Here is a 22,492-nt window from a genome sequence, read left to right on the forward strand (position 1 = left end):
TAGGCAAAAATTGGAAAATGGAAAGCCTTCAAACATGAAATGAGAGCCCAGAGACAGTAAATTCCTGTTCGGGTGAAAGGCAAGGCTGGTTAGTGTAGGAAATGCTGAACAACTATAGAAATTGAGGTTTTGGTTCAGAAAAAGAAAGCATATATCAGGTGTAGACAACAGGGACGAGTGAAGCCTTAGAAAAGTATGAAGGCAGTAAGAGTATACTTAAAGAGGGATATCAGGAAAGCAAAAAGGGGATGAGATAGTTTTGGCAAATAGGGTTGAGGAGAATCCAAAGGGATCTTATAAATACATTAAGGTCAAAAGGGTAACTAGGGAAAGAGGTGGGCCCCTCAAAGATCAGTAAGGCAGTCTATGTGTGTAACCTCAAGAGATGGGATAGATACTAAGCGGGCATTTTGCATCAGTATCTACTGTGGAAGAGGACATGGAAGATATAGAATGTAGGGAAATAGATGGTGACATCTTGAAAAATGTCCATACTACAGAGGAGGAAGTGCTGGATATCTTGAAACGTATAAAAGTGAATAAATCCCCAGGACCTGATCAGGTGTACCCTAGAACTCTATGGGAAGCTAGAAAAGTGATTGCTGGGCCTTATTGCCGAGATATTAGTATCACCATCGATCGTCACAGGTGAGGTGCTTGGAGACTGGAGGTTGGCTAACATGGTGCCACTATTTAAGCAACGTGACAAGGACAAGCCAGGGAACTATAGACCAGTGGGCCTGACATTGGTCATGGGCAAGTGGTTGGAAGAAATCCTGGGGGACAGAATTTACATGCATTTGGAAACGCAATGACTGATTAGGGATAGTCAACGTGGCTCTGTGCATGTGAAATCATATCTCATGAACTTAATTGAGTTTTTTGAAGAAGTAATAAGAGGATTGACGAAGGCAGAGCAGTGGACACAATCTATACAGACTTCAGTAAGGCGTTCTTCAAGGTTCCTCATGAGAGACTGGTAAGCAAGGTTAGATCTCATGGAATACGGAGAGAACTAGCCATTTGGATTAAGAACTGGCTTGAAGGTTGAAGACAAAGGGTGGTGGTGGAGGGTTGCTTTTCAGACTGGAGGCCTGTGACCAATGTTGTGCCACAGGACCGGTGCCGAATCCATTGTTTTTCGTCATTTATATAAATGATTTGCATGTGAACATAGGAGAAAAAGTTAGCAGATGGCACCAAAATTTGAGGTGTAGTGGACAGCAAAGACGGTTTCCTCAGAGTACAATGGGATCTTGATCAGATGAGCCAATGGGCTGAGGAGTGGCAGGTGGAGTTAATTTAGATACATGTGAGGTGCTGCACTTTGGAAAGACAAATCAGAGCAGAACTCATATACGTAATGGTAAGTCCTGAGGAGTGTTGCTGAACAAAGAGACCTTGGCATGGAGGCTCATAGTTCCTTGAAAGTGGAGTCACAGGTAGATAGGATAATGAAGGAGTCATTTGGTATGCTTTCCTTCATTGGACACAGCTTTGAGCATAGGAGTTAGGAGGTCATGTTGCAGCTGTTCAGGACATTGGTTCGGGACCTTTTGGAATATTGTGTGCAATTCTGGTCTCCCTACTATCGGAGGAGTACCATGAAACTTCAGAAAAGATTGACAAGGATGTTACCAGTGTTGGAGAATTTGAGTTATACGGAGACGCTGAATAGGCTGGGGCTGTTTTCCCTGGAGTGTTGGAGGCTGAGGGGTAACCTTATAGAGGTTTATAAAATCATGAGTGGCACAGATAGGATAAATAGACACGGTCTTTTCCCTGGGGAGGGGGGAGTCCAGAACTAGAGGGCATAGGTTTAGGGTGAGGGGAAAAATTTAAAAGGGACCTAAGGAGCAATGTTTTCATACAGAGGGGAGTGCATCTTTGGAATGTGCTGCCAGAGGAAGTGGTGCAGGCTGGTACAATTACAATATTTAAAAGGCATCTGGATGGGTATAGGAATAAGAAGTGTTTAGAGAGATATGGGCAAAGTACTGGCAAATGGATATGTGGTCAGCATGGATGAGTTGGACCGAAATGTCTGTTTCTGTGCTGTACATGTTTAGGAGTCTACATGTCTTTGGCAGGGTACAAGTAATGCAAGCATCAGAGTAAGTTTCTAAAGCAGGCTGAATTGCTGTGCAATGAAAGCACAAAGCAGTTTTTAAAGTAGGTTCCTATAAGCCCAGTAATCTTTACAATGCCAAATTTAGCTGCTTCATATGGTGAAACACATTTAATAATAATGAATAAGACACAGCAGCAGAATGTTAGATTCATAACTTTACAATGACTGCAAATCATCCCGACATTATTTAAAGGTCTGTATAAACCAGCAATGTTGAAAGTGTAATAATGTAGTAAAATGCAAAGAAAAGGAGGGAATCCATTTACCCACAACCAGAATCCAGCTAGACAAACAGCAGACCTAATATGCAAGTCAACGATGGTAAATGACTGGCATCTACCCGACAATGTGGAAAATTACCCAGGTATGTCCTGTACATAAAAAGGACAAATCCAACTCAGCCAGTTACCATCCCAGCAGTCTACTCTTGATCATAGGAAAAGTGATGGAAGATGGTATCAACAGGGCTTTCAAACAGCTCTTGCTCAGCAATAACCTGCTCAGTGGTTCTGCCAGCTCCTGACCTCATTATAATTTTGGTTCAAAAATGGACAAAAGAGAAGAATTCCGGAGTGAGGCGAGAGTGACAGCCCTTGGCCGTCGAGGCTGCATTCCACCAAGTGCGGCATCATAGAGCTAGGGCTGGAATCAATGGGTATTAAGGGCAAACTCTCCAATTAGAGCCATACCTGGCAAATATGAAAATAGTTGGGATACTTAGGAGGTTAATCATCTCAGCTCTGGGAAATCTCTGCACAAGTTCCTTAGGGTAGTGTCCGAGGCCTAACCATCTTCAGCTGCTTCATCAATGACCTCCTCTCCATCATAAGGTCAGAAGTGGGGATGTTCACGGATGATTGCACAATGTTCAACTCATCTGGACTCACCACATAAAATGCAGTGGCTACAAGAGCAGGTTAGAGGTTAGGAATACGGTGGTGAGTAACTCATCTCCTGACTCACGAAAGCCTGTCCACCATCTACAAGGCACAAATCAGGGGTGTGATGGAATACTCCCCACTTACCTCGATCAGCACAGCTCCAAGAACACTCAATAAGCTTGACACCACCCAGGACAAAGCAACCCAATTGTTTGGCACTACATCCACAAGCGTCCACTCGCTCCGCCACAGACACTACTATAATTCACTAAAATCAGCACCTTCTAAACCCATGACCACTTCCATCTAGAAAGACAAGGGCAGACGATACATGGGAATACCAGGACCTACAAGTTCCTCTCCAAGCCACTCCCATCCTGACTTGGAAATACAATTGCTGTTCCTCCATTGTTGCTGGGTCAATATCTTGGAAGGGATGCAAGAAATGGAAAAGCAAAAATAGGGTTGAGGGTGTTGAGTCTGTGCAGCTGGAAACAAAATCTTATTAACAAACAGACATGAAGCTCAGCTCAGAATTATGCAGGACACTGTTGGTTCACACAATCCAACTTGAGTCAGTGAAGTGAAGAGATTGCTACTAGCTCCAAACTCCAGAATTTGTCAATTGTTTACACTTACAAGGTGACCACAGACTGGGCTCTTAATGTCACAAACATCTTAGGAACAGAAAGACAGCGTTAAATAAGGAGTAGCTTTCCTCAAAACTGTGGTTGGAAACTAAAATATACTACCTTTACTTAAATTGGAATTTCATTCTAACAGTGTTGTGTAATGGATAGCAATAAGAAAGGTGACTCTTCAAATCCAGTCTATGCAATTTTAATGAGTTGATAACTAACTGGTGAAAAGTGCTTTTTTTCACCCTATTTCATTCCCTGTAAAAACACTTAAGAGGAATCTTACACAACAGAGAGCCAAGAATTGCAAACATCATCAGAACATCAGAATGGATTCATCACTGCTCTTATTACTTCAAAACATCAAAAATAGATACCACTAGGAAAAGAAACACTATGATATTGTCTGTGATGTCTGTTGAAGGAAAGTTCTTGGAGAAGATATTGAAGGAGAAGATATATGCACATTTCAAAGAAAAGTGACTAGTTAGTGACAGGGAGCATGGCTTGTACAGGGAAGGTCATGTCTCACCAACCTGAATGAATTTTTTGAAGAGGTGACAAAGATAACTGATGAGGGAAGGGCTGTGGATATAGTTTATATGAACTTAGTATGTCATTTGATAAAGTCCCACATGACAGATTGATATAAAAACTAAAATCACATAGGATTCAGGATGGGCTGGTTAGATGGATACAAAACGGCTTGGTCATAGAAGACAGAAGGGAACAGTGGAACAGTATTTTTCAGAATGGAGATTGGTAACCAGTGGTATTCCATAGGGATCAGTCTTAGGTCCTCTGTTGTTTGCCATAAATGATCTAGAGGAAAATGTAGGTGGTCTGATTACTAAGTTTGCAGATGATATGAAGATTGGTTGAGCTGTTGATAGTGCCAACAATTCTGAAAGGATACAATAGGATAAAGATAGATTGGTGACTTGGGCACAGAAATGGCAGATGAAATTTAAATTCAGACAAATGCCAGGTGATGCATTTGGAGGATCAAATTTCGGTGTCAGTTATACTGTAAAAGGCAGAACCCTTCAGAACATTACAGACAGATCTGGGCATACAGGTCCACAGTTCCCCAAAAGTGGCAACACAGGTGGCCGAACTGATTAAGGCAGCATATGGCATGCTTACCTTCATCAGCTGGGGCATAGAGTATTAGAGTTGGCAAACCATGCTGCAGCTGTATAAAACTTTGTCAGGACGCATTGAGTATTATGTGCACTTTTGGTCACCACACTACAAGGAGGTCGAAGCTTTGGAGAGAATGCAGAGAAGGTTCACCAGGATGTTGCCTGGTCTCAAGGGTATTGGCTATGAGAAAAAGGTTAAACAGACTAGGATTGTTTTCACTGGAAAGACAGCAGCTGACAGGAGAACTCAGAGGTCTATAAAATTATGACAGGCTTAGATAAGGTGGGTGGTCAGAGACTTTTTTCCCAGAATTGGTTTCAATTACAAGGGGGCACAGGCTCAAGATGAAAGGGGGCAAATTTCAGGGAGATGTGCGAGTCAAGTTTTTCCACAGAGTGGTAGAAGCTTGGAACACATTGCCAGAAGAGGTGATAGAAGCAGGCACACTGGCGACAATTTAAGAAGTACCTGGATGATTACATGAATAGAGCTGAAAAATGTGTTGCTGGAAAAGCGCAGCAGGTCAGGCAGCATCCAAGGAGCTGGAGAATCGACGTTTCGGGCATACGCCCTTCTTCAGGAATCAGGAACTCCTGATTCTTGAAGAAGGGCGTATGCCCGAAACGTCGATTCTCTTGCTCCTTGGATGCTGCCTGACCTGCTGCGCTTTTCCAGCAACACATTTTTCAACTCTGATCTCCAGCATCTGCAGTCCTCACTTTCTCCTAGTTGATTACACGAAAAACAAGGGAATAGAGAGATATTGATCGAATCAGGGCAGAAGGTTTGTTTTTAGTTTATGTAGTGCACGATGATCGGCACAGACTTGGAGGACGGAAGGGCCGGTTCCTGTGTTGTGCTTCTCTTGTTTTTTGTTCTTCTTTATATTCAAGACACAAACTTTCCTTTATGTAGTACATTTAACCTAGAAGGTTGCACATGCACTTTGCAGACCACAAAAGACAGAAGAAATCAATGAATAAAGGAACATACTTTAAAACCTGATGAAGACATTCACAACATGGGTCAATAGGGTTGGATTTTGAGCCTCCAGATCTGGAAACAGTGGTGGGTGGCATAGGAGTGCCTCCAATCTGCATGACAATTCGCCAACTTCATCCCAAATTGGAGCCATATTCATGAAGAGCAAGGAGCTAATTAAACAAATTAATTGACCATTCACAGCCCTGTTTTTATCCCCCAAAGAATTCACTCATCCTGTGTGGGCATCACTGGCTGGATCAACGCATCATCCTTTGTTGCCCTTGAGAAAGTGCTGGTGAACTGCATTCTTAAACTGCTACAATCTATATTGTAGCTGCACCCAGAATGCCATTAGGGAGGAAGTTGCAGCATTTTGACATTGAATGAATGGTGATATATTTTCAAGTCTGGATGCTAAGTAGCTCGGAGGGAACTTGCAGCGGTAAGTATCTGCTGGTCTTGACCTTCTTGATGGTATGGTTATGAGTTTGGATGACGGTTTCTTAGAAGCCTTGGTGAATTTATGCAGTGCATCTTCTAGCAAGTGAAGATGGTTGGGAAAAGGACACTACCCTGAGGAAATCCTTCAAAGATGTCCAGGAGCTGCAATGACTGACCTTCAACCACTGCCATCATTTTCCATTGTGCCAGCTATGACTCCAACCAGCTCCACTTCCCCCCCTACCCCAACAATTCTCACTGGGGTCCCTTGATACCACACAAAGTCAAATGTGGCCTTGACGTCAAGTGCAGTCATTCTCACCCCACCCCTGGAATTCAGCCTTTTTTCCTTGTTTGGATCAAGGCTGCAATGAGGTCTGGTGACAAGTGTCCTGACAGAACTTAACTAAGCATCAGTGAGCAAATTATTGCTAAGCAATTGCTGCTTGATGATACTTCTACAGGTACTTTCTATCATTGACTGATGATAGAGTGTAGATTGATGGAGTGGCTAGATTCATCCTGCCATTTGTGCACAAAAATAAGGACTTATGGGCAACTTTCCATATTGCTGAATAGCTTGTGTATTGTAGCTGTAATGGAATAGCTTGGCTAAGGACATGGTAAGTTTTGAAGCAGGTGTCTTCAGTATTATTGCAGGAACGTTGTCAGGGCATATAGTGCTTTTGACCATTTCTTGACATTGCGTAAAGTAAAGCAAATTAGCTGAAGACAATTTCTAAGGAAGCATAGGACTTGAGTCAATTAGCTATAGAATCGGTGATGTTAACTGATGTTATGAAGATGTGGGTGTACTGTACCTTTAAGAGAGTTAAAAGCTAGCAGGACTACTTGACACAGCACCAAATGATCTGAACAAGATATAATGTAACATTTGGTCAAATAACTCAATTAGCTGGTTGCCTGGAGTTGACAAAACAAATTTGAATTAGGCCAATCAGTTTAAATTATACCCCGAAAAATACCAAACTTCAATCAAATTTGAATTTAGTATACCGACAATCTTAAAAGCCAATGACACAATCCGATGCTTTTGGGATTGTGGGGGTGGGGTGGGGATAAGACAGGGGATAATTGAACAGTTGGGAAGAGAACTGCCAAGCCACCAGCACATACAAACTACCCAAAAATAGCTCTCTTAAAAGGTATCTTTATTGATCAGTGACCTGTGAAACAGAAATCCCTAAGAAGAAAATACAGGGGAAGGTATAAAGAGAAGATTTGACCACTGGCTGGTTTTGAAATTTGAATTCTTTATTGAGGGTTTTATCGGACTACTATTATAGAAGGGAAAATAAAAGATTAGTTAGAGAAAGGAGCTGTAAATAGTTGTTAGTTAATTATTCTCAGTTATACTTTAAGAAAAAGTTGTTCATTTTTACTTTAAATGGTTCTTGGCCTCTCGAAATTTCATAGATTACCACACAGGATAAATCTTTTGTGTGTTGCTGGTTTAAATTAAGCAGGGGAGTTTACCCAGTGATGTAACACTGATACATGGTTTCTGCTGTTGAATTTATGACAGAGTAAACACATTTTGTCAGAACAGAAGACTCATGGTCTCAGAACAGAAGGTAGAGCAATTTCACCTTGCAGGAGAATCCAACCACTTCAGAAGTAATTACTAATGTTTGGATTATCCAAGTTTGGAATGCAAGTTCGAAAATCGTCAAATTATTTGAACTGAGAAAATTTAGATCATGATAATCATGAAAAGTTCAAGTCATAACACTCAAAGGAATTGAGGGGAGAAAAAAGGTCTCAACAATCAAAAAGGGAAAAAAAATGGAAAAAGATAAGTAAAGATTTTTAAAAGCAGAGATAGGAATACATTTTTTTTGGCGTGGAGGCTCGATAACAGATAGTGTTGTGAAGCAGGTTGAAGCTTTATCAATGTTTGTATTAAGAAAATTCTTGCTTTTCCATATAAAGCTTTTCATTTTTCTTTTGTATAAGAAACTTATGTTTTATTGTTATATAACATCTGCAGTTTCATGTACAGGTATACACATTTCAGTGATTAAGCATCATGCTAATCAGCTGCAAAAATTAAATATATGAGCTAGAATTAATTTATTGTCATGTGCACTCCAGTACAGAAGTACAGGAGTACAGTTTAAATGTTTATAATGTCATCCCACATGGTGTCAGTTTAAGTACCTAGGTACAAATCTTAGATACAAAATAGAGAAATAAAGAAAAAAAAGCTACATTAATTTAAAGTTATTCACAGTAAAGGTCAAAAGATAAACATTACAGTCTTTCTATGAAGGGTATGCAGCAGCGGAATGCAGGGCTCTTCCACCTGTGATCTGACTGGACTCAAGTCACTGACCGCATACACCAGTCTCCAGCCTGCTGGTCACCCGCACACCTCCGTGGCCACTTTGCTCTGGCCCTTAGCCACTCAGATGATGTCACCGCCATTCCAAGTTTAAAAAAAACCCACAAAACCAAAAAAGAGAGAGAAGAACAAGAAAAAATGTGTAAGCCCTGCGCTGAGGAGCCCAGGCATTGCTTACTCCATCTTGTATGATGAATCAAACTGCATTTCATTCAAGGATTTGACTTGTCCAGTTTTACTAAGCTCCTCTCCAAGCCACTCACCAGCCTGACTTAAAAATATATTGTTGTTCCTTCAGTCTTGCAATGTCAAATTCCTGGAATTCCCTCCCTAATGCCATTGTGGTCTACGTAATGCAGCCCGACTGCAGTGGCTCAAAAAGCACCTCACCATCACCTGCGAAAGAGCAGCTAGAAATGGTAATAAGACCAAAAAATGTAGGTGGTGGAATTAAATTATTTAGCCCATTGAGTGTGGTCTGCCATTCAATGAGATCACGGCTGATCTGATAATCCATAACTTTACCGTCCGCCTATTTCCTATAATCCGAGATCCCTTCATTGCTAAAAGAAAAAAAATCTACCTATCTCAGCTTGGAATATACTTAATGACCCAGCCTTGACAGTCCTCGTGGTGGAGAATTCCATAGTCTCACTACCCTCAGAAGAAAGTCTGCCTCATCTGCCTCTTAAATATGCCACCTCTTATTCTGAAATTTTGCCCTCTGGTCCTAGATTCTCTCACAGCTGGAACTAACTGCTCACTTTTACCCTGCCAAATTATTGAAGAATCTAGCAGGTTTCAATACGGTTGCCTGTCATTCTTCTGTATTCCAATCAGTCCAGGCCCAAACTACTGCAATTCTCTTCAGGATAGTGTCCCTCTATACACAGGATCAGCTAAGTGAACCTTCTCTGGACTGCCTCCAATGCCAGTATATCTTTCCTTAGATAAGGGATGGCAAACTATTCACTGTATTCCAACTATGGGTCTGACTGGTGCCATGTATATTTTTATACTCCACTCCCTTTGAAATAAACACCGACCATCCTATTTGTCTTCCTCCATTACCCACTGGACTTTGATGCTATCTTTTTGTAATTTGTATATTAGGAATTCCAAATACCTCTGACTGTATAAAGTTAAAAATCACACAACACCAGGTTATAGTCCAACAGGTTTAATTAGAAGCCTAGCTATCGGAGCGCTGCTCCTTCATCAGGTAGTTGTCACCTCTGATTGTGGCATTCTGCAGTCTTTCATCATTTGTATAACACTTAGATCTGCTATTTTCTCCCTGCCAAAGTGCATAACCAGCATTATATTCCAAGTTTTTTTTGCCATTCACATATACTGTCCATGTTCATCTGCAGACATATCCTCACCATCCCACCTATTTTTGTAGTATCTGTAAATTTGGCAATATTCACTTTCTTCATCCAAGTTATTGACATATCGTGAATAGCCGTGTCCCCAACACAGTTCCTAATGGCACTCTACTAGTTACAGGTTGCCATCCATGCCTCCCCAATCCTGCACTCTTATTAGTTAGCCAATTCTCCATCCATGGTATTATATTATCACCAACACCATGACTCTCATCTTATCTAGTCAACTAATATGCGGTACCTTACTTAACACTTGTTGAAATTCAAAATATATTACATCCACTGAATTCTAATAAATCCGTCAGGCATGATTTCCCCTTCACAAAGCCACACTCTCATATTATGCATTTCTAAATGCTCTGCTACTACATCCTTTATAACAGAATCTAACATCATCCCGTTATGCTAACTGGCCTGTATTTACCTTTTTTTATATTGTCGCTTTACCCTTTTAAATAAAGGTGTTATTTTCCAGTCCTCTGTGATATTTCCAGATTCCTGGAAGATTACTACCACTGCATCCACTATCTCTGTAGCTTCTTCCTTTAAAATCCTCGAATGCATTTCATCATTTCTAAGATGCATGTTGGTTTTCAGCCCCATTAGTTTCCTTAGTAGTTCTCTCTAGCGATAATTATTGTATTTATTTCCTGTCCTCCTTTACAAGTACCTGTACTTAGTAATTTTGGAATGCTGCAAGTGTCTTCTGCTGTTGCTGATGCAACTAATTTAAGTCCTCTGCTGTTTCCAGATTCTCCATTATTATTTCCCTCGCCTCATTCTCTAAGGGACCCATGTTCACTTTGATCTCTCCCTCACTGGGCATATATTCGCAACATACCATGAACTAGTTTCGTAAAACATCTGCCATTGTTTCTCAACGACCTTCCTCAGTCCACTGTAATCAGCTCTGTAACACTCCCTCTAAGCCACCCCATATGCGTGCACTGCCTCTGCAGGGTTTCACATGCAGTGATCGCTCAGTGTGGCTGATGCCAACTGGGAGAGAGACAGCACGAAAGAGAATGCACAAGAGAGCGAGGCAGAACACTGCAGCTCGGCCCTCAATGCTTTGTAATTACCTTCATTTAAGTTTAGCACATTTGTTTCTGACTCAAGTATCTCCCCTTCAAACTGTATGCTAAACTGTATCATATTATGGTTACTGTTTCTGAGGGGATCTTTTACACTTATATCATGTATTAAAACTTCACTATATGCATCACCAGATCCAAAATAGCCAGATCACTGGTTGGATCCACATCATATTGCTGCAAGGAAACTGTCACAAATACAGCCCATGAATCATTCCTCATGGCTATCCCTGTCATTTTGACTATCCGAACCCACATGCAGATTAAAGCCAGCCATGAATCATGCATTGCCTTTGTTACATGCCCTCATTATCTCTTGATTTAATCATTGTGTCACTGCACAGCTACAGTTAGAGGGCCTATAGACTATATCAATGTCTTCTTCCTCCTTTTTTCCCTTCTTACATCCACCCATACAGATTCTACATCTTGATTCCTTCCTTTGAACTCATTTACAGATTAAAAAATGGTCGTATCCTCAGTCCCTTGCCAAATAGCTGCCCTCTAATGCTGCCATATCTTCTTGCCTTGGAAGTCTATATTTCTCCTCTCCCAAACACACTCCCTCCCTCCACCAATTAGTTTAATGCCCTCTCTACAGCCCAAGTTAATCAATTCACCAGGATACTTGTGCCAGTATGGTTTATGTTAACCACATCCTACCAGAACAGCTCCCTTCTAGCCCATACTAGTGCCAGTGTCCCACAAACAAATACACATTCCAACCACACCAATATTTTAGCCTCAGATTTAACTTGTTGACTTTATGACAGTTTGCCCATGGCTCAGTTAGTAATCTAGAGAATGCCACTTTGGGGATTCTATTTTTTAATTCACTAACCATTCAGCAGAACCTCCTTCCTAATCCTACCATGTTGCTAGTACTAATATGGACAACAACAATAACAACCACCAGATCCCTCTCCTCCCTAACCAAGATCTTCATCAGTCCTGAAGGGATGTTCTTAATCCTGGCACTGGACAGGCAACACAGCCTTTGGGACACCGCTAATCAGTGCAGAGAACAGCTTCTATCCCCCTAATGATACTGTCCTATTTAGTCCTCCCACTTTAATGGCTCCCTGCACAGCTTCCCGTGTCAGTTTGCTCATTCACACAGCAGTCCCCACTTTCATCTGCACACCTTGCAAGAACTTGATAACTACTGAACAATTGCAGGGGCAGAGGCTTCCTAACTGCAACCTGCTGGGTCCTCACCTGCAGTCACACCCTCCTGTCACAATCAATCACAGGCCAAGGTTGAATGATCTCTTCTGAGCATTTTGGTGACTTCTCCAATTCCTGATATGGTGCAACATCTGCAGCTCAGAGTCCAGCTTCTTGACTTGGGTAAATGCTAGCCCAGCCAGTAATGTTCATGTTTTGTGAATGATCGTTTAAAAATCTAATGGAACACCTCCATTCAGTCCACAAGTAAGGCTCTGAGCTCCAAGTGGCCTGTAATTTTAATTCGATACTTGCTATCACATTGACATCACCAACCTGACTGTTTCAGTGAACCTCAAGACCAACTTGACAAACAGCTCATCACGGGCACATTACAGTCTTCCAGAATCAACATCAAGTTTAACAATATCAGACTGTAATCAGTGTTTTAGATTATTTCCCTTTGTTTTAACGTTCTACTTTGCTGTTCTTTTCACTTTCAAATAGTAGCACACTTGCTCTTGGTCAAATCTTTTGCTTCTTTGTTATTTTTCTTGCCTTATCATTTCCCCTCACCATGCAAAAACTAACTCATCTGTCAATCCCTCCTGCCTTCCATTGTGTCACAGACCTCCCCCTTGTTCCTCTCCCACACAGAACTTGCTGAAAATCTATCATATCTCTAACCTTTCCCAGTTCTGATGAAAGAACATCAACCTGAAACACTCATTCAGTTTGTCTATTCAATAATGGAGCCTGACCTGCAGAGTATTTCCAGCATTTTCTGCTTCTATTTAAGATTTCAAGTATTATCTGCAGTATTCTGCCTTTCACCTTCTTAAAACTAGTTTGAAATCACATCAGATATGCACTAGATGTGACATAAAACTTCAAATGAGAGTGTTTTGCAGCCATAGCCTTTTAGAATTGGATTAGGACCTGGCTTCTACCTTTTTACAAAGGGGAAACCACTTCCATCTTAAATTACAAACACCAACGAGTAACTGGAAATCAATTAGCAAAACACGATATAAAATTACTGGTTCTTTTTCAGGATGGTACTCCAAAATATTTACTTATATTGTTAAATACAACAGATTCCTTCATTACCTCTCTGTTGGTCCCACTTGACACTTCACCTCCCTCGTCAATATATTCTGAGGATGCACCCTGATGCATCATTAGCCCATCTGGCACCAGCTTTACATTTTCAACACATAGTTAATAACATCTCTCAAACAGTTTTCCAAATCTAATGAACATTTCATTGTGAATATATTTCACTTGTAATATCCCATTAAGCATGACTAAATTGACACTTATTTTCATCTGCCAACATGATCAAACTTCAATGAAAATAATTCTCAATAAGAATTCTGGATATGTGCCTTCAGGAATATCACATTAGGATGTGGAAACCACAAATAAGGCATATAGCACTAACAAATGTACCATAAACAAATCACCCAACCAAAATATTGAGCATTTTCAATATTTTCTGTTTTAATGTTTCTAGTATCCTTATTTTTGAAACAAATATTGATTTCATTGCAATGACAGTTTCAATACATAAGGCTGAAGTACTAGTTAATCTGTTATCTCCGTTAAGAGGATCAGTCATAAATCTTCAGCTAGCAAGCATAAATCTAGACAAGCAGAAAGTAGTTCCAAGCACAGCAAATATCTTCCAGTGATTTAAATTCTTCATGGAACTGCTGCTATTCTAACCATAAAAGGAAAACTCACAATGAAAATGACAGTGCGAGACAAATGGCTGTATGACACCACTTATCTACATGGTGCCTGTTTTCAATTTAGAAGCAAATGGACTTAACCATTAACTATTTGAAGCACATCAGCTTTATACAGGAAAAACCCAAGCACGACGACATAAATTATCAAAACATTTGAATAACTTGAATGAGGTTTTAACCAAATAACGCAATATGATATCTACTTCAAACCACATTACACTACTTCTGAGAACATTAAAAATGTATTTAATTAACTTCCTTTCAAAGTACAAAACAATTCAATAATTCTACATTGTAGGAATGGAAAGGGCTTCAAATAAAAAACTAGGGAAGTTTTCCTTGACTTGTATATGAATGAAAACAATTTAACGTCTAATACTTTTTAAAAAATATAACTTTGGTTATCTCAAATAGATTTCCTTATAAATTTTACTGGTTTAATATATATTATACCATGAATGCTGAGAAAAAAAGTGGCCTATGGAAAATCTTAGGCTTGCGTGTGAAAGTGCAGTTTGTTTTATGATTCAGCTATCAATACCTACAAGAAATCTGTAAAAACCGGCAACGTATTTCACAATAAAAATCGTCAAATAATAGTTATTTGATCATTAACCAAATAACCTACATCCAGAGGATGCACAATAGAAATACTGCAAGCTGCAAAGCAAAAGACTCTAAAATTCATGATTAAGTGCACAATGTACACAATGTATACTGTAAAATCTAAAACTCAAGAGAACCTGAGCATGGCATCACTCCAACACTAATTATTTTGATGAAATCAGGAGGTCTAAATTTCATAGCTGTAATTTAAAACACCTGCACACTTTGCAAGGTTTTTAGTTCAGTGCGTACTTCTCACCAGTCTCTAAACAGATCTACCCACAAAACTGAAAGCAGTAACAAGAGTAGGCCATTCAGCCCATTGCACAAACTCCACTATTTAATACAATCCATGGCTGATCCTATACCTCAATGCCATTCTCGTACTCTCTGCACATACACCCTTAGCTTCTAGAAATTTGTTTCTTCATGAACATTTTCAGTGACTTGGCCTTGTGGTAGAGAATTCCATAGGTTCACTGCCCTCAGTGAAGATAGTTTTGAGTTGCAACAAGCAAAATGGCCTACCCTGTACGCTGAAACTGCAACCTTCCAGCCAGAAACATCAATCCTCCATCCAGTCTGTCCCCATCAGAATTCCATACTTTGTGAGATCTGCTCCCATTCTAAATTCCAGTGAATAAAGACCCAATTGATCCAATATCTTCTCATACCATAAATCTGCCGCTCCAAGTGTCACCCCTGGTGAACCTTCACTGCTCTCCTAAGATAAGACGACTAAAACTGCACATTATACTCTTCTGATGTGATCTCACCAAGGCCCTGTACTGATACTATAAGTTGTCCTTGCTCCTGTACTCTAACTCTCTTGCAACGAAGGTCAATAAAGACTTGCCTTGCCAACTCCTTGCAAGCTATTTTCAAATTACATATTGCCCAATCTACACTGACAGTAGCAGAATACATCAAGCCAATGGACATGTTATAGAGGACCAAAAGGTAAAATTTGGGAGAGATTTCACTTTTCGTAAATTTAGGGATAACAAGCTTCACAGTAGCTTCAAAACCTCTAAATGTATAAGAATATCATAGAACAAGATTGCACAGAAGGATGCCATTCAGACCACTGCATCTGACCTGGCTCTAAAAGAGCTGTCCAATTCACTTTTCCCTTCACTCCCCTCCACCCCTTGATTGAGAAGTCAAGCTCTGCGATTCATTGTGACATCACAAAACAAAGACTTGATAAAAGTATGCAACATTTCCCAAATTGTCTTTTAAATCCAGGTTGACAGAAAGCATGGAACAGATTTGTGAACTTAAGATTAATTAATATTTTTTATAACCAAACGTAGTCTTCAGATCAACAAATTGTCTTCAGATCAAGAAAGCTTGACAGGATAATTACCTGGAAATCAGGGTGCAAGATTGCAATATCAGAGTAAGAAATATCTCTGCACAATCTTCACAAAATTAAAGATGGGTAATAAATACAAAATAGAGTTAAAAGGAAAGCCAATTTGATCAGTGGAAAGAGCAATTGTAAAACTACATCAACTAGGTTGGAAGGAAGAAGCAAAGAAAAAAAACAAGAAAACCAAAATCAACTCATTTGGAGGATCTTGGGGTATGAGGGTTGTGCCAAGATTAGACGGAGTGACATCAAATGAGGGAGGGCATGGTAGGTTGCTTGGAAACTTGGATACATCACTAGTGTTGATAAAACAAATACATCTCACCTATAAGCAGTTTGCACTGACCTAGAATTTGCTTTCAGTTTGTGAAGGGACCAACTGCAGTCATTTCCTCTCACTATTGCACCTAACCTACACATCCCTGAACTATGGGCAATTAGCATGGCCAATTCACTTAACCTGAATTATAAAGACAGATTACTTAATTTTAATATACTCAATGGCATAGATCAGGTTGTCGTGTAACATTACTTCACAGCTCAATGTATTGGAATTTCTTAAAGAACAGGAGTGAAACTAGGAGAACTGGCCCTTCTAGTTGGTCCATCATTCACATCATTGCGATCTTATATTGCAACTCTACTTTCAGTACTATCCCTCAGTTCCCTTTGTTTTCAACATTCATTAAATTTTGTCCCAAATATTCACAATAACTGATCGCTCAGAGCTCTCCTGCGTATAGAATTCTAAAGATTCACAGTACCTCTGGGAGAAAATAATTCTCATCTTCTCTGTCCTGAATTATCTCAGACTGTGATTCCCCAGTTTTGGATCGAGAGCTAGAGAAAACATCTTCCCATTGTCTGCCCTGTCAAGCTCTTAAACATTTTGTATGTTTTAATTAGATCACCTAATACCAAATTGCAGGAAATACAGGCCATGTCCATTCAATCTGTCCTCACATGTCAATCCTCTCAGTTTGGAAATTAGGCTTCGCAACATATAATCAAAGGCAGCAGTACATAATTTTTGTTTTAAATTTAATAAACATCCACTCATGTTACTGTGATTTTGCATTGAATGCTTCCTTAACACTACAGAGTGCTTAAAGCTAAGTACAATATTTATTTTTTAGACCCAAAGGAAATGATGAATGTGGAACAGCTTGGTGCTTTACAAAATAAAAAAGGTTTAATGATAACTGATTAAAAAGGAAAAGGTCAATGGCTGGACCTGAAACATAAACACCAACTAGATTGAGCTGACCTGCAAAACAAATTATTTTTAAAAATGCAACAGAATTTCATTATCAAGTGTGTAACATCATGGTGAAGGCCACACACAACATTGCTAAATGGGTTAAATTTTAAAAGAAATTTTGTTTAAAAATCAGGTTTAAACAGAAACCCTGTAATATTACGAAGCTAAAACTCCTTACCGTTCAATTACATAGAAATTGTCTCCATCATCATCTTGGTCAATGACATGTTCTGAAGGTTCAACTTTCCTCTCGAACATTGCATCAAGGATTTGATATATTTGTTCCTGTTAATTATAATGGAATGTCATGAGTTCATATAATTTTTTAAACTTTCTATTTCATTCCTCCATGTGGAACAAAATCACTATCAAGAAGTGAAAACAAATCCTCTCAAATGTAGTTTAGGTACCATGACAAAAACGGTTTCAATAAGATGAAAAAGATCATGAATTTCCACTTGATACTCAACACTTCCAGTAACAAGAATTAGCTAACGTTTTGCTACAATGTTCAATTATAAAACACCATTCAAACTTAAGGCATTCAATATGATCATTCAAAATTGAACGTGTCAATTTAATGAATTACACTTTTTTTTAGATTAGGTTAGATTCCATAAAGTGTGGAAACAGGCCCTTCAGCTGAACAAGTCCACACCGACCCTCCGAAGAGCAACCCAACCAGATCCATTCCCCTACATTTACCCATTCACTTAAAACTACAAGCAATTTAGCATGACCAATTCACCTAACCTACTTGCCCCAAACTTTGCAAATAACAAATCAGCAGAGAGCACTATGCACACTGGGTTCATTTGGTAGCAAAAACAGGAAGGCAGATAACTATCTGAATGGCTCTGAAAGGAGAGATGGATCTGTACGAGACCAGCTGTCCTAATACTCTAATCAGTCAGTAAAGGTAAGCAGGAAGGTGGAGTAGGCAGTGAAGACTACAAATGGTATGTTGGCCTTTATAGCGACAGGATTAAAGTGCAGAAGCAGGGATGCCTTGCGGAAATTAAACAGGACCTTAGTGAGACCACATTGGGAATATCTGGTCTCCTTATCAGAGTTTTTGCTATAGAAGGAATCAAAGACTAATCCCTGGTATGGCAGGAATGACATCGAATTCAGAGAATCTCCAAGTGTGGAAACAGGCCATTCAGCCCAACAAGTCCATACCAATCTGCCAAATGGCATCCCAACCCTGGCCCATTCCCACACATTATCCCAGTAACCATGCATTTCCTGTGGCTAATACACTGAACCTACACATTGCTGAACACTTGGGGCAATTTAGCACTGCCAGTTCACCTAACTTACACATCTGTAGTCTGTAGGAGGAAACTTGGGCACCTGGCGGAAACCCACGCAAACACGGAGTACGTGCAAACTTCACACACAGTTGCCAGCAGATGGAATTGAACCTGGGTCACTGATGCTGTGAGGCAGCAGTGCTAACTACTGAGACACCGGTCGCCTCTCATATGGAGAGAGAGAATCAATTTAAGATTTATTCGCTGAAGTTCAGAAGAATAGGGGTGGGAGGATCTCATAAAAGCCTATAAATTTCGAATAGGACTAGACAGGGTAGATGCTGGAAGGATGTCCTGGGTCTCATTTACAAATTTGGGCAAACTATTTAGGACAGAGATGAGGAGAAATTTCTTCACCCAGAGCATATGCCATTCACTACCACAGAAAGCAGTTGAGGTCAAACATTGTATGATTTCAAGAAAGAGTTGAACATAGGACTAAAAGGATTAAAGCATATGGGGAGAAAAGCAGAACTGACAACAGAGTTGGATGATCAGCAAAACAGGTGCAAAGGACCAAATGGGCTACTCCTGCTCTCATTTTTTATGTTGCTATGTTTCCAGTTAGAAAGTTCCCGGTCCTTTGACCTTCCTGCATCACTTATTTCCTGTCACACTTTGTTCTGTGACAGAAAAAATACAATTGGATTTAAAGGAATAACTGTAAGGCAGCCACAACACTGCTAAAAGCTACAGTGCAACATTGATGAAAACAACCATTCCTGAATTGCCAGTCAGAAGAATGATTAAGCAAGTTGATGAAGAGCCAAGGAATCTTTTTCGGGAAAGAAAATTATACTGTTTTCAATAATATTTGAAGCAAGATGAAAATACCATATATTGAACTAGTTTTCAATAGCATCCTGGTATTGAACCATAGCAGGATCTTCACTCATGCTTTACTACATCATGGAAGCCTGTGCAGGATGCAGGACCAGCAGCAGTGAGGTTAAGCAGTCAAGACATCTCAGAAGCTGACAGACCATTGGTAGACCGGTGATGGATTTTGGAGCAGCAGCAGTGAGGTTAAAAGGAGCAGTGAAAGCAAAGAAGTCCCACAACAGACTGAACAGCAAGATTTTGAAGAACAGTAGAGTAGGTAGATAAATGGTAGTATTTCTCTCTTCTCACAATCACATAGTGAAGTAAGTAAAAACCACCAAGTCCAAATTAAAAACTTTCCATTAATATTTTAGAACTTCAAAACAGCATTTCAATGCTAGATCAAGTTAAGGCGATTTGGTTATTGGTCTGACAGAAACAAGAATAGGATTTTTCTATTCAATACTGAAGTAGAAGTAAGGGTAAAATAAAAGCAAGGGACCATACATACTTGACATACATATAAAATATGACTACGGAGCTCAGACTCAGACATCATGCACTATGTGGGAAATTCCAGACACTCCTGGAGATCACGGTGGCACAGTGGTTAGCACTGCTGCCTCTCAGCGCCAGGGACCTGGGTTCAATTCCCGCCTCAGGTGACTGACTGTGTGGAGTTTGCACGTCCTCCCCGTGTCTGCGTGGGTTTCCTCCGGGTGCTCCAGTTTCCTCCCACAGTCCCAAAGATGTGCGGGTCAGGTGAATTGGCCACGCTAAATTGCCCGTAGTGTTAAGTAAGGGGTAAATGTAGGGGTATGGGTTGCGCTTCAGTGGGTCGGTGTGGACTTGTTGGGCCGAAGGACCTGTTTCCACACTGTAAGTAATCTAATCTAATCTGAAAGACCACGCTCCGACTGCAGCAACTTAAGTCCCAGGCTTTGGAGCTTGAACAGCAGCTGAAGACACTGCAGTGCATTCATCAGGCCAATAAGTGGATAGCATGTGCAGACCAGATGGGCCAAATGGCTTGCTGTAAATTTCTGAGTCTATCGTCTATAGCCTTGCTCAAAAATCAAGACTTCAATTGGAGACTTTTTTTTTCCGTACAGAACAACTGAAGACAGCTTAATCAGCCATATGTGTGCATTATTTGCAAAGCAACTGGCAGAGATTTCCAGCGCTTTAGCAGTAGGACTCTGATTATGTGAAGAAGGAGTCACAAGTATCTGTTTCTTGGTGGGGCCGGGGGGGGGGGGGGGGGGGGGGGGGGGGGAGGAGAGGGGAAGGAGACAAAATAGAAACTAGGGATTAAATTCCCAAAGCTTTAGTTCAGAAATGCTTCAGGTTGACATCAACAACTGATCCTAGTCTATTATGAAATGGACATAAAAGAAGTTGAAGTCAACAATCATAATTAAGAAAAATGCCCCTCGTGTACATAGCTAACAAAAAATATCTTCTATTGGCTCACCCACCAACTACACCAGAAGGGGTAGAAAACTGCCTGATCAAAAGAGCAACTTGTTCATATGTGAATTTTGTGCATCATTGATGATGGCGTTTTTATAACTGGCCTTAAAAAATGATTACAGATGTTAATTTTTTCAATCTAGATTCATTTCACATTAAAAAATTGACAAACAATTTACATTCTCTGCATTTTAGCTTATCAAACTGAAGATGACAGGTTCTGTAGACAAATGTTTTGAGCCTGTGGTGGATGTCAAGTCACATCTGCACTGAAGATGAAATCTGCAGAACTTTGATGGTGTTCAAACATAATTACTTAATCATCATGAATGTTAATACGCCACAGAACCAACTGGAAATTTGGCACAAATTGTACTTTTCAGCAGAAACCAACAGGGGAGAAAAATAATAGTGTAGCACCAGCTTAACTCCAACAAATAAAAATGCAATTGACGAGCAGATGCTTCTTTCAGTGTCATCACACATGAAAGCACCATTTGGTGGAGGAATAAAGGCAGATGCGGAAATTTTCTCAATGTTATTGAATAATCTATCCAACAAATTATAAATGGATGTTAGTGTCATCTTTTTTGTATATTAAATTAGTATCCAGGGAACTTAACTTGCATTGTTTTTACAATGCACAGACTGCTCACTCTGCCAGGGAATGAATGAATCATAGGGAAATTTCGAAAAAGGGGATAGAAAAATCACAGTTAAACAGGAAAGTACAGAAGTATTTAGCATGAGCAAGATCACTTCAACAATTAAATTCAAAATACATCACTAATTAGTGATCTGATGCAAAGTTTAGCGTGGGACAAATGGATGTGAATTCATGGGACAATGGCACCAATACTGGGGAAGAAGGGAGCTGTTCCAACGGGATGGTCTTCACTTGAACCATGCTGGGACCAGAGTCCTAGTGAATCGCATAATTAGGGCTGTCGACAGGGCTTTAAACTAAATGGTGGGGAATTCCAGTTATAGAGGAAATTAGAAAACCCAAATTAAAGGAGACAGGAAGAGTGCACAACTCAGGGGAGGTTATTAAAATCTCCAGCACAGCCACATCGGACAGCGTGCTTGGAAAGAGTTAGCAATAAATCTTAAGGCACACTGGACAAAAGAATGACAATGAGAAGATGGATGGTTTATGCAGGATTGAAGGTGTTATAATCTGAATACACGATGTATAAGGAATAAGGTAAATGAACTGTGGCGCAGATTAAAGTTGGCAGGTATGATATGGTGGGCATCCTGAAGATGTGGCTGCAAAGGGATCAAAATTTGGAACTGAATATTCATGAATATACATCCTATCAAAAAGATAGGCAGGTGGGCAGAGTTGCCTTATTAGTAAGGAATGAAATTAAATCAATAGTAAGAACTGAAGTAGGGTCAAATGGGATAGAATCTGTGGGTTGAATTGAGGAACTACAAAAAGGTAAAAAAAAAGGTTGGAGTTATATACAGGCCTCCAAACTGTAGTAAGGAGCTGGGATGCAAGGGCAAGATACAGCAGGAGTTAGAAATGATGTGTAGGAAAGGCAAACTTAAAGTGGTCACGGGGGATTTCAATATACAGGAGGACTGGGAAAATCAGGTTGGTTGCGGATTGCAAGGACAGGAATTTGTGGAATGTCTACA

The 22,492-nt window shown here is 40.1% G+C and overlaps 1 protein-coding gene across 1 annotated transcript in view; it reads right to left on the minus strand.

The window, feature by feature from the left end:
- Positions 1-22,492, minus strand: part of prkar2aa (protein kinase, cAMP-dependent, regulatory, type II, alpha A) — a 324,960-nt gene that overhangs the window by 25,809 nt on the left and 276,659 nt on the right. The window contains exon 11 of the mRNA XM_060835351.1: positions 17,410-17,516. Within this exon, the coding sequence (XP_060691334.1) occupies positions 17,410-17,516 (107 nt within the window). The remainder of the gene's footprint in view (positions 1-17,409; positions 17,517-22,492) is intronic.

Source organism: Hemiscyllium ocellatum, chromosome 14 (assembly GCF_020745735.1).
Source record: "Hemiscyllium ocellatum isolate sHemOce1 chromosome 14, sHemOce1.pat.X.cur, whole genome shotgun sequence".
Lineage (NCBI taxonomy): Eukaryota > Metazoa > Chordata > Chondrichthyes > Orectolobiformes > Hemiscylliidae > Hemiscyllium > Hemiscyllium ocellatum.